The following is a 12,917-nucleotide window of genomic DNA, read 5'->3' on the forward strand; positions in this document are numbered from 1 at the left end:
CAGTATATTCCTTTTTTCAATAAGCTTGTGTATCACACTACTCCTCCCAGAAAGCTTGATACAGCAAAGAAAGAATCTGATACCATTTTTTGCTGAAGTTGCCGGATAATGCATATGTTATTTCTTTGCTATTTTATACTGTAAGTACTACATCCTGATAGATCTACACAGCATTTATTTGACTCCCTACAAATAACTACCTTTCTCGACTTGTTCTCGTGCTTGTTGATTGGTCATTCCAGGGTATGGACATACTCCTAAACTGAAGGTCTCCCACAAAAGGATTCCAAAGCTCCACACATCACTCTCAGATGTGTATCTTCCTAAGAAAAGGAGAGAAAAGCCACAGCATAATGTACACATAAATTAATGTTTCATATAATTATGGCCCCAAATTTACTGTAAAGTGTTACACTCGCAAGTTTTAAGCAGAACGAAGCTGTAGCTACTAATAATATATTCTGCAGATATCATAATCTCCTGTATTTCAAATGGTAGATTATTTTATGGTCAATACCTATGAACAATTTAAGATAACTTAAAGTTCTACAATTTGAGAGAGCTTACCATTTCAGTTATGGCTCCTGTAAGGTAAGAATTTCTTACCTTCTTAATGTACAAAAATATTTTTTTCTCTTAATATAAAAGGACAGAAAACTGTCAGCTGTTTTAGCCCTTGTTTAGAATCACTTCCCATTAAAAAGATACTTAAAAAAAATTACCTTTCCCAGTTCCCTAATATACCATGGCAATGAGTATTCTGAGAGGAGCTACCATTCACATAGTTTGTAAGTGCAAAGAGGGCCTGGTTATCAGGCTTTAATAAACTGTTTTCTGAAAAGGAAAGTATAGTTGCTTCAACTTGCTTAATTTGGATCCTAAAGAACTGATACGCGCAATCATTTAAAGAAAACGAAAAAAAATCCGGCCTGCTGGTCCCATTATCTGTGACTAGTAAAATAGATAACTGAATTCCAAACTTATTTGTGTAATAAGAGCCTTATATTATGGGTGAGAGATCTTGGAGCAGATATTTCTATTGTCCTGATGGATTCACATTAAGAAGGATGGATTCACATCAGAAACTTAAGCCTCCTAGCCTTTCACAGCAGGATCTGTGAAAATGTTACCTCTGAAACCCATTTTCAACATTACCTTCACAATTTTTCATGACTCTTTTTCTTTGTCCCATACCATTATGTTGCATATGTGTGTCTTTATTCTTTAAAATACACACTTGCTTGTGAATGTATTGTTTCTTCATCTCTAATCTTTAAACAAAATAAAGCTACTTCTGACTAGAAAGAAGGAAAATATATGTAAATTATAGTGCTAGTTCTTGATATGACAACTGCTCTGATGTAAGAAACTTCAGTTTACTGTTAAACTAAGTATCACTTCCAGCTGCACTACATTAGTTTGTGTGCCTCGCGGATGGCAATTATGGACAGTCATTATGCACATTGTAGTAAGATTAGTTTTCTTGTCTACGTATCAACTTTCTTCAGAATTTGGCATCCAGTAATTTTACACTTTTCATTGAAATCATTCAGCAGATACAAGATAGGTGATTAGTTGTTTTGTTGTTGTTGTTGTTCTTGTTTTTAAGTACAAATTCTGCATAGTTAATTATCTTTTCCACTGTGATATATCTGGGAAAAAAAAAAAGGCCTGTTCATTCACAAAAATAATCCCCTCCAGACAGAAATTTATTAACATGACAAACAACTCAAGATATGTACTGGAAAAGTACACATATTGAATGTGTATTTTAATTTTGAGAACTGGAAGCAAAAATACCCCACACTTGGCCTAAATATATAATTTTAGGAGCTTTTCAAACATTTTTTTTCCAGTTCCTGGAAGTGACAGAAATTATTTTGCTCCAAGCAAAAATAATGGCATGGAATGGTATTGAACGGCAACCACTAAATGAAAGGTTCAGCCTCACTCAAGCTCCAGTAGCATCAGGATTTTGCTTATGACTTCAGACACACCTTCCAAGTCACTCCATTTGCCCTGACTATGTTCCTAGATTTCGTAACTTGTGCTTTTTCTCTCTCTTTTTTTTTTTTTTTTTCCGGTGACTGCTATTAATTTGTCACATACACTGAAACAAGAAGTGACTAAAAAGTGAACTTTACATAGTTTCTTAAGCATTGTATCATTCCTGTAATGGCCAAATAAATCTATTCCAACCCACTTTCTTTTAACCCTTAAATCTTGCCATTAAGAACTGACATGAACGGTAGTTGCCAACTAGTTCTGAAATTCTGCAGATTTAGTTCTAATTCACTCTGATATCCTTAAATACCTTCAGCCTTACCTACACAAATTAATGCAATATTTATGACTATACTATTATTACTATTAGGATGGTAAATAGTAAACCACAAACCAATTATTTTTACTTGCATCTTTCAAGTGAGTGGAAAAAAAAAAAAACACACAGAAATCTTCTATGACATCTTGAAAGTTGACTGCTAGAGTGCTGAACACAAATATTTGAGAGAGCTTATTTTACAAACATGACAGAAAATCACTTAAAGCTGCTTGAGTATATATGCATTTTAGGAAACACAAAATAAGCAGATGTTAATCAACTATCCTCTCCTGTACTACGCAGAAAAAAGACTCAAAAGTACAAAGCAAAGATGTTGTCCCAAGAGCCTGTTTCCCACTGGACTGCATGGCTATGAAGGACAGGTTTCCATTATATATAAAATAAGCTGTACACACTTCTGAGAAAACAAAAATAAAAATTCAAAACACTTTTTATAGTGGAACAAACATCCAAAATATAAAAATGTGTTCCTCAGTTAACACTAGCAACACTAACACCTTTTAGAACAATTGATAATATGGGATCAACTACTGTAACTGAATTTGTTAGCCTATCAAAGGGAAGATATGCTTTACTGGCATTATCTCCTGCAAAAGTGTTAATGAGAGGAAGCATTTTACTATCAATTTTAAGTCACAAACTTAGGATTTCCAATTCATTATTAAAAAAACCTTAAGAGATTGCAGAAATATTTATAGACATTTCCAAGGAAGAAATCAGAGTATTTTTTTCTAAGTACTCAACTATAGAACTGGTTAAGAGAACTACATTAAAAAAAGGGCATCATTCATTTAATATGCTGCTTCTTCACAGCCCACTTTACTTAGAATAACTTATTTTTCTAGTTTCATATAAGCTGAATCCAGCAGCTTCTGTTTCTGTTCTGGGAACATGTAGTGTGGACCACTTCCCTCATTCACAAATGATGGAAATTTTTTGCCTGAGATAACAGCGTAGAAATATATAAAAAATGCATGTAGAGAAAAACAGCAGTTAAAAAAATTACATAAATCAGTGATCAGACTTTTCCCCAATGTAATGATTTATCTAACAGTGTTGTAGTATGTTAACACTTTCCACCATTTTTGAAGAAGTGCCAGAACAAGCACTGTCATAAATATGCAGAACTTGCCATTCATTTTGCTAACGATGACGATTTAGATGACTGACTAGGTAGTCTGCAAAATAACAAAACCATTATTTTGTTGCTGCATAATAGCAATTTTGATGTTGCTGCCAAATTATTTTAGAAGGCAAACCAGTATTTAATATATAGCTTAAATAAGACTGAAATACTAAAATTTTCTAAACATTATTAATTTGAACTTTGCACTAGGAATAAGTATATATACTCAAATATTGCCCAAAGTGTAGTCCTGGTGCTCCTTACTTTATTTTTGATTTAGTTTTTTTTTTTTATTGTAAGATACAGGTATGTCCTTACCATAGTTGAGAGCTTCTGGAGCAGTCCACTTGATAGGAATCTGTTTTAGGCCTGATGAGGAGTACACACCATCATCCTCTTGCCGTGACATTCCAAAATCACTTATTTTCAAAATGTTGCTTTCGCCTACCAAGCAATTCCTTGCAGCCAGGTCTCTAAGTTAGAACAAGAAATAAACCCCCACATTTTTACACATTTTAAAGCACTTGAAGCCATTTGAAGTGGCTGAGTGCCCCAGCCGAGATAATGGCACCTCTAAGGAAAAATATTTAAGAAAGGGTAAAAAAGGCTGCATAGCAGTTGTGGAAAAGAGAAGTGAAGGAGGACAAAAAAAAACATGTGAGAAATAATGAACAGCAAGGTCAGTGAAGAAGTGGAGGGAGGAGGTGCTGGAGATGCCAGAGTGGATTAATTCCTCTGCAGCCCTTGGAAGGACCCACTCCGGAGCAGTTTGTGAAAGACTGTGTTCCCTGGGAAGGACCCATGCTGGAGCAAGGGAACAGTGTGAGGAAGAAGCAGCAGTGGAGAGGAGCTGTTAGGGACTGACCTCACCCTCATTCCCCACTCTTCTGTGTCCTCAGCAGGGAGGAGGTGGAAGAGTCGGGAACGAAGAAGTGAAGGTGAGCCTTGGAAGAAGGGAGAGGTGCTGCAAAGGTGTTCCAGTTTTCATCTTTGTTTCTTACCATCCAACTTTATGTTAATTTGCAGTAAATTAAATTAAGGTTTCCAAAGACCCTGTTTTGCTCTGACAGTAATTGGTGAGTGATCTGCCTGTCTTTATCTTGACCCATAAGCTTTTCTGTCTTATTTTCTCCTGTCCTGTTGAGGTGGGGAAGTCAGAGAACAGCTGGATGGGCATCTAGCAGCTAGCCAAAGTCAACCCACCACAACTGCCCTCTGAGGTCATAGAAATAAACTCTCAGATTAAAAAATCAGATTTTATACAAAATAAAAGAGAATTTGAAGAAGGACCTTGAAACATGTTCCCATAATTATGAAAGACAGTGAGAAACCAGAGAACTGGCCTTATCTTCTCTCTGCCCATAATCTTAGTATTAGAGTTCCTGTCAAAAATAAAAAGCTGCACCATAATACACAAAAAGAAATTTTGGCTCGGTGACGGATAAGAAGCTCAGAAAGTCAACAGCCTTCCTCATCCTCCCTCCATCTGTACATTTTTTTTCAGATTAGGAGACAGCCTGTAGTAATATCTGATAAAAGACCTACCATGGCTTCTCTGCAGCATACATTTGGAGTAACCATACACACTGCGGTTGCCTGGGATAACGCTAATTTTCAAAGGAAGCTGGGAGGGGCCACACCTAGAACAGCTGACCCAAAACAGACAATGGGATATGATCTACCAAGTGACATCATGGTCAGTATAAAGTGAGGAGCTGGCCGGGGGAGCAACTTGCTGCTGGGGGCAGGCACTGCTGTCCATGTTGCTCTTTGCTTTCTCCAGGACACACAGCATAGCATGATCGTGGTTGAGTATGAAATGCAGGCCAGCTTTTCGCTCCTCTGGGATCAGCGGTACTGAAACAGCATTCATGGTCACTGCCAGGGGGACCGCAACATGGGAACAGGCTAGGCACTGGTGTTGCTGCATGGTGAGCAATCGCATTGTGTACTCCTTCCTTTGTATATTCTTACATTGTTGTTATTTATCTTTTCTCTTTTGCTGTTCTGTTAAACTGTTTTTATCTCAATCCTTGAGTTTTGCGTGTTGTTTCCCAATTCTCCTCCCCAACCCACCAGGGCAAAGGGGAGGGGTAAGGAAGCAGCATGTAGCTCTAGTTGCCAGCTAGGGCTAAACCACAATACATGCTATATTATTATCATACTATATATATAACATTTAATTGTTTCACTATGTGGTAAAATACTGCATAATAAAATATTTATTGTTATTCCCAACTTAATGTAATAAAATACATGAATTTTTTGAAGGGAGAAAAATGTTAAGCAACCTAATCAAATCTATAACATTGGAAACATCATGGGAAAAGTATTTTTAAATGACATTTATAATGTTTAGTTTCAGCTTAAATAACTAATATGCTCACAAATGGCTTGTCTTACGTGAATATTCCACAGTAACTACATTAGTGTTAATGTTTTGTATTGAAGCTGTAGCACAGTTTTGAAGTGAATCCCCATAGCACTTAATACACATTCACTGGTTTTGAATAATGACTTTGGTGCACATAAACTAGATTACTCTTGGAAAAAACTAACCTAGAACTCTGCCCATGATGTGCACCAAATTTGTTTCTACAGCTTAGAAAGAAAGCTCTGAACCAATGACAAACAGCTTCAAGTGCTATTCATGGTGGGGACATCCACGACAAAGGACTGAATGGTATTTAGTCTAAAGTAAAAGGCTTGAGCCACACATAAAGATGTTAAAGGTTGTGTATTCACAACTACCTTGATCAACTGTTCAATATTGATATTGCATTACATTATTTTATATTTAGACAAAGCCTGTGTTTGAGCATAAATACTAACAATTGATTCAAGAGTTTTAACATAATGACTCACACAGCTTTTCTACCACTAAGAACATTTATGGCTCTTGAGCTTGACGCTACAGTGATAGAAGTGCAGTTATTTTTGCAGTTAGAGAAGATGGGCCACTTAAAAACAAGTCTGAAGTCACAGTCTCCAGCTGAAGATATGCACGAATGTATAAAACAGCGTACTATGTACTACATTACATAGTTCTGTGTTAGCATGTGGTATTGTTTGGTGAAAATAAGAAAGCTGCAAAACAAAATCGAATTGTTATTGCTTATACTCAAGTCTGTAAAATGTATCAACATGAAACCTGAAGTATTGATAGCTTAAGTTCCAATCATACTTTAGTCATTAGTTTTATAATTGTTTTACTCAATATAGTTTACATTTTGTGACAGGCACATAAGGAGTGGAAAAAAGTAGTGAGGTTACATCTCAAAGAAAATTTACAGAGTTTATTAAAATCATGGACATTTTCCTACCTGCATCTGACCTAGCTTTTAAACATGTTCCAAGTCAGATAAAGAAAAAGCTATATCCTGAGCTGTCTTACATTTATTCCTCATACTTAAGTCGGATTATTAGGGAAAATACACCGTAAATTGTTCATAGTATGACACTTGTCCACACAGATTACACCCAATTCACATACTTTTTCTCTGGTTTGTATAGGACAGTCTTCTTTTTCTTTCAGAGTCATCTAGAGGAGGTGTTTTTCATCATTATTAAAAATTTACAAAACTACTTCTACAAAAATCAACTGGGTATTTGGTAAAGATTGTGATACTGTGTTTAGCATTTATGTAAATTAACACTAGATATTCTGAAAGACCACAGACATATAAACTTTGCTTCATGAAACAGTGGTTTCCAACCTGTCTTTCAGCTGTCAGTGGGTCACAGAATGATACTATTCAAGCTGCCATGCTGTACACAATTGCCAAGGGAGGAAACATAGGCCAGTGGTTAGCTAATGGCCCACAACTGGTGCGGGTGGACACAACTGTCATGTCCACCATCAATCTTTCCAGGTAAATTGCTTCTTTCTTTTTGTGTCAGTTTGTATTGAATAGAGAAGCATTTTCATTGCTATCTTCCAAATAATTTCAATAAAATTTTATGAAATAGTGAGTGTCAAGCTATTAACAGTAAGACTAAAAAAATATTCGTTATGATCAAGTTTAAATTATTAATAAAGCCACAAATAGCAAAGTAAATATAGTAGCACTGGTTATGAGTCTCACAGTATTAATACAGTTTCCTACTTTTAGCTCAAACTCCCACATTTTTGAAGCTATGATATTATATATTACTTTAAATATGTCATTTGTGTAAATAAAGCCTTTGAGCACTTAGTATGTTTACTTCTGGCTTAAGCAAATTTGCTTTTTTTCTTTTTTTCACGTATAAGGTAGGTTCTTTCTCCCACTTACACAGCAAATAAATAAGATGTGAACTTTTCCTTTTTCCTTCAGTTTAGTCATAGTGTTTTTATAAGACTTTGTAAGCCCCCTTTCAGGCACTTAGTTTTCGTTTCACCAGTCTTGTGAGGAGTCAGTTCTTGGAGTACATAGAAGCCAACCATGTTTAGCAGATCCAGTGATATTTAAAATCATGCTAAATCCTGCGGAAAGTTCTGATACTTTGCACTTGTAATAACTTGTAATTCTGTGGAGTTAAGCAGCATTAGTACAATTTCATTCTCAGTGTTACACCACCAGCCACTTCAGATTCTGCAGTTACATTCACTGCAGATGTATTTGCCAAGTTCATTTTCCCTTGTTCTCTTACTTCTAATTTCTTCACCATGCCTATTTGACTAACATTTATTATTTCATTTCTCAGGCTTATAAATGTCCTGAAAGTTGGAGTATCTTATTAGCCTTTCTGCTGTCATTTTACATCTGTTTCATATCCTCAGTGATTTGTTGCTGAATTTTCCAGGTTTCCTTACATGTGTTTGCACACTCAAAAGTATTTTTAAATGCTGAAGGCTATAGCTACTTCAAGCCTTTTTAAAAATTTTATTATTATGAGGTTTTGGTTCGGATTTTTCAATATTTTTCAAACAATTTCTTCACTGTTTCTCCTCATGCCTAACAATCTCCTTTAAAAGGACATTCATATTTGTCAGTCTAGATATCAGAGAAAATTACCAAAAAAGCATTTTGGTCACTGTGACTTACCACAAAACTTATAGCCAGAATCTGAAAAAAGGGCATCAAAAAACATTACTTCCATTGTTTTAAATGAATAACTAACAGCTTTCATTTACTTTCAGTTTCTAGGTTTCTAATTAATTTCAATTTGCTACAGATAAAAGGAAGAAGCTCTAGTATAACAGTAGTAAGGGGCTTATTAAAAAAAATGCACATCTTAATCTTCCATATGAAATGCACACAATGGGGTTTTATTCAAGTATGTATGATAGATGAGTGAGGGAAAACAAGAAACTCTGAATATAGGGCTGATGACCAAAAACAACTACAAGGACTCAATATTACAGATAACTTCAGTGTTAAATCATGTCACCTTCTAGATGGACTTTTAAAAAACAAAACAAAACAAAAAACAAAAAACAAACTATATTCTCCTTGTCTTCTTTTCCTTAAAAAACAAGTATGGTCTATCTGTTTTCTCTTGCTTCTCCTTAATGTTCCCTAAAGCCAACAAACTGAAGTAGTACAGATAGAATTCTATGGAATTAGGTATCTCTTTGATTGTGCCCTTTTTCTTCTCATACAGAATCACAGAATGCTAGGGATTGGAAGGGACCTCGAAAGATCATCTAGTCCAATCCCCCTGCTGGAGCAGGAACACCTAGATGAGGTTACACAGGAACGTGTCCAGGCGGGTTTTGAATGTCTCCAGAGAAGGAGACTCCACAATCCCCCTGGGCAGCCTGTTCCAGTGCTCTGTCACCCTCACCGTAAAGAAGTTTCTTCTCATATTTAAGTGGAACCTCCTGTGTTCCAGTTTGTACCCATTACCCCTTGTCCTATCATTGGTTGTCACCAAGAAGAGCCTGGCTTCATCCTCTACATATCCTCATCCTCACCCTCTACATATTTATAAACATTAATGAGGTCAGTCCTCAGTCTCCTCTTCTCCAAGCTAAAGAGCCCCAGGTCCCTCAGCCTTTCCTCATAAGGGAGATGTTCCACTCCATCATCTTTGTTGCCCTGTGCTGGACTCTCTCCAGCAGTTCCCTGTCCTTCTTGAACTGAGGGGCCCAGAACTGGACACAATATTCCAGATGTGGTCTCACCAGGGCAGAATAGAGGGGAAGGAGAACCTCTCTGGACCCACTAACCACCCCCCTTCTAATACAGCCCAGGATGCCACTGGCCTTCCTGGCCACAAGGGCACAGTGCTGGCTCATGGTCATCCTGCTGTCCACCAGGACCCCCAAGTCCCTTTCCCCTACACTGCTCTCTAACAGGTCGTTCCCCAACTTATATTGGAACCTGGGGTGTTCCTACCCAGATGCAAGACTCTACACTTTCCCTTGTTATATTTCATTAAATTTCTCCCTGCCCAACTCTCCAGACTGTCCAGGTCTCGCTGGATGGCAGCACAGCCTTCTGGCGTCTCAGTCACTCTTCCCAGCTTCATGTCATCAGCAAACTTGCTGATAGTGCACTCCCTTCTCTCATCCAAGTAACTGATGAATATATTGAATAGTACTGGTCCCAGCACCGACTCTTGAGGCACTCCACTAGATACAGGCCTCCAAACAGACTCCGCCCCATTGACTGGCTTCTTTCCTTCAGCCAGTTCACAGTCCACCTCACTACCTGATCATCCAGACCACACTTCCTCAGTTTAGTTGTGAGGATCCTGTGGGAGACAGTGTCAAATGCTTTACTGAAGTCAAGACAGACCACATATACTGTTCTGCCATCATCTATCCACCTTGTTATTTCTTCATAAAAGGCTATGAGGTTGGTTAAGCACAACTTCCCCTTGGTGAAGCCATGCTGACTGCCCCTAATGACCCTCTTATCCTTGATATGCCTTGAGATGGCACCAAGGATAAGTTGTTCCATCTCCTTTTCAGGGATAGAGATGAGGCTGACCAGTGTGTAGTTACCCGGGTCCTTCTTCTTGCCCTTTTTGAAGACTGGAGTGACATTTGCCTTCCTCCAGTCCTCAGGCACCTCTCCTGTTTCCCAAGACTTGGCAAGGATGATGGAGAGCGGTCCAGCAATGACCTCAGCCAGCTCCCTGAGAACCCACGGGTGTATCCCATCCACATCCATGGATTTATGGATGTCCAGATTGCCTAACTGCTCCCTAACCCAGTCCTCATCAACGAAGGCAAACTCCTCCATTGTCATGACATCCTCTGGGGCCTCAGGGGTACGGGGCTCCTCAGGACAGCTTCCGGCAGAGTAGACAGAGACAAAGAAGGCGTTCTGTAACTCTGCCTTCTCTGTATCTTCTGTCACCAGGGCACCCACCTCATTCATCAGTGGGCCTACATTGCCTCTGGTGTTAGTTTTACCTGCCATGTATTTGAAAAAGCTCTTTCTGTTGTCTTCGACCCCTCTCTCAAAGTTTAATTCTAAGGAGGCCTTAGCTTTCCTAGTTGCCTCACTACATCCCCTGACAACAGCCTTATATTCTCCCCAAGTGGCCAGCTCCTCCTTCCATGATCTGTAAACTCTCCTCTTCCACTTGAGTTTGCCCAGCATTTCCCTGTTTAACCACGCAGGTCTCCTGGCTCCCTTCCTTGACTTCCTATGTGTCGAGATGCTCTGATATTGAGCTTGCTCTGATCTTGAGCATTTGCTATTTGCTGCAGTAATTCCATAAAAACAGAACTTATCTTTAACACAGAAAACAAGAAAATATTCCGTATTTCACACTGTGAAAGCTCTACAAACTGGGCACAAAATACACAGAGTTGCTACAGAACAAATCCTTTAGTAAAAGAAAAGCCAACTCTTGCTATTTAATACCAAGATCATGTAAGTTCCTAGCGCTATTAGAAAAAAAGCATCTCCCTCCCAACTACTAAGGAATAAAAATTATTAAGTAAGTTGAAAATTTAATTTTTAAGCACTGATGTGCAGTCCCTATGAACAGGACATTTACTAGGAATCATTAATATGGGTTGAAAATGTTAAATGTGCAACACTCGTAAGACTTTTCTTAAAAATCAGTAGTCTGTTAAAGAGGAAATAGAAGCAATTTCTCTGTGCTAGGAGTGGTTACCACCTGGATTCATGTCTGTCAGTAAAGACACAAATCTCAGAGATTTTTCTTTAAGGACACTCTTATACTCCCTCCCTGCTTCCTTCCACTACCCCAAAAGAACTACATAGAAAGTAAAGCCTAGCATTTAAATGGAATTCCATCAATTAAAGCAAATCAAAACAAGAGAGTAAACTCCTCATTACTAAACCAGCAGGACAGACTGTCTCACTGAACTAATCAGCCACTTTATATCCTCTCCCTGGATCATGCAGTTAAAACACTCTTAGGTGATAAAAATAAGTAATTAATTAGTGAACAGGATCAGTTTATCTCCTCTGCACATTTAATTCAACGAAAGGTCAACAAAAGAAGGGGCAGCAGGTCTACAAGAGAAACTGTGCTTTTTTCGTCGACTGTAAGACACTACCTTTCCTTCTGACACCTGAGGTAATTTCCAGTGGTGTCTAAATCAAAACACACTTATTTCAGAACTTTCTTGATACACATATGCTGCCACTTTTGCTATATGTGGAGAACACTGCAAATAGTATGTGCTTAATAAGAGACTGGGAAAATACTAGAGGGTCAGCAGCACATCCTTCTATGCCATGTTTTTTCTCCCCTTTACAATTTGTTTTACTTATTTCTTCATATTATTTTAGCTACCACATTTGAATAATAATGGAGGAATATTAACTACAATGATAGTAATTTCTATCAGTGCCTCATATAATGTAAGTCCATCTTCATCTTCACAGACAAACAGTGCTAGGAAACCAGAGAAAGTCCAAGTAAGATGCAGTAGTGATTTCTCAATAATGTCGAGTGTTCTGCTTGCTCTCTGTAGTTTTGGATATTGCTCAGGTCTTCTCAAGTATAAAATAAGCAATTTTTTCCACCTTTCAACATCAGTGACATTGAATTACTTCCTCTAAAGCACTTTGCAATTTTCAGATGAAGGACTTAAAAATTTTGCAAAATGAACTGAAAAGAAAAAAAGTAATCAAACTCCAAATAATTGTATTCAATAGGTGAACACAAGCACAAAAACCACCTTGTATCTAAAATGCTTCTTTTCCACAGAACCTTTACTTCCTCCACCTGTAAGACTAAATGTATCTTACATTCCAGAAACAGTCTGCATTGTACTGCTCAGTCGCATTGTTATGATAGTAAGAACTACCATATTAAATGATTCATACAACTTGGTGGAGATATACCTGTGAGCTAAGGTTAGTAAGATCACAGTAATCGAAAGGCAAACTTCAAGTAACAAAGGCCAAAGAAAAAAGAAGAAAATATAAAATCCCAGTAAAGCTTAAGCATCTGAATTACTCAAATACACTGTAAAATGGTCTAACTAAAGACTGGTTGGTAAGTTGGGAAACAAAGAATCTGTTCACA

At 37.7% G+C, this 12,917-nt stretch overlaps 1 protein-coding gene across 4 annotated transcripts in view; it reads right to left on the reverse strand.

The window, feature by feature from the left end:
* The window catches only part of FER (FER tyrosine kinase), a 167,453-nt gene that overhangs the window by 11,808 nt on the left and 142,728 nt on the right, over nt 1-12,917 (reverse strand). For all 4 annotated transcript variants that reach the window (XR_010469109.1, XM_065046652.1, XM_021292553.2 and 1 more), the window contains exons 18-19: nt 3,789-3,943; nt 201-323 (exon numbers count right to left, since the gene is read on the reverse strand). Coding sequence is in view for 3 of the 4 variants with exons in the window: in XM_065046652.1 (XP_064902724.1) it covers nt 201-323; nt 3,789-3,943 (278 nt within the window). In the remaining variant the exon portion in view is untranslated. The remainder of the gene's footprint in view (nt 1-200; nt 324-3,788; nt 3,944-12,917) is intronic.

This window comes from Columba livia, chromosome Z (genome assembly GCF_036013475.1).
Source record: "Columba livia isolate bColLiv1 breed racing homer chromosome Z, bColLiv1.pat.W.v2, whole genome shotgun sequence".
NCBI classification, from domain to species: domain Eukaryota; kingdom Metazoa; phylum Chordata; class Aves; order Columbiformes; family Columbidae; genus Columba; species Columba livia.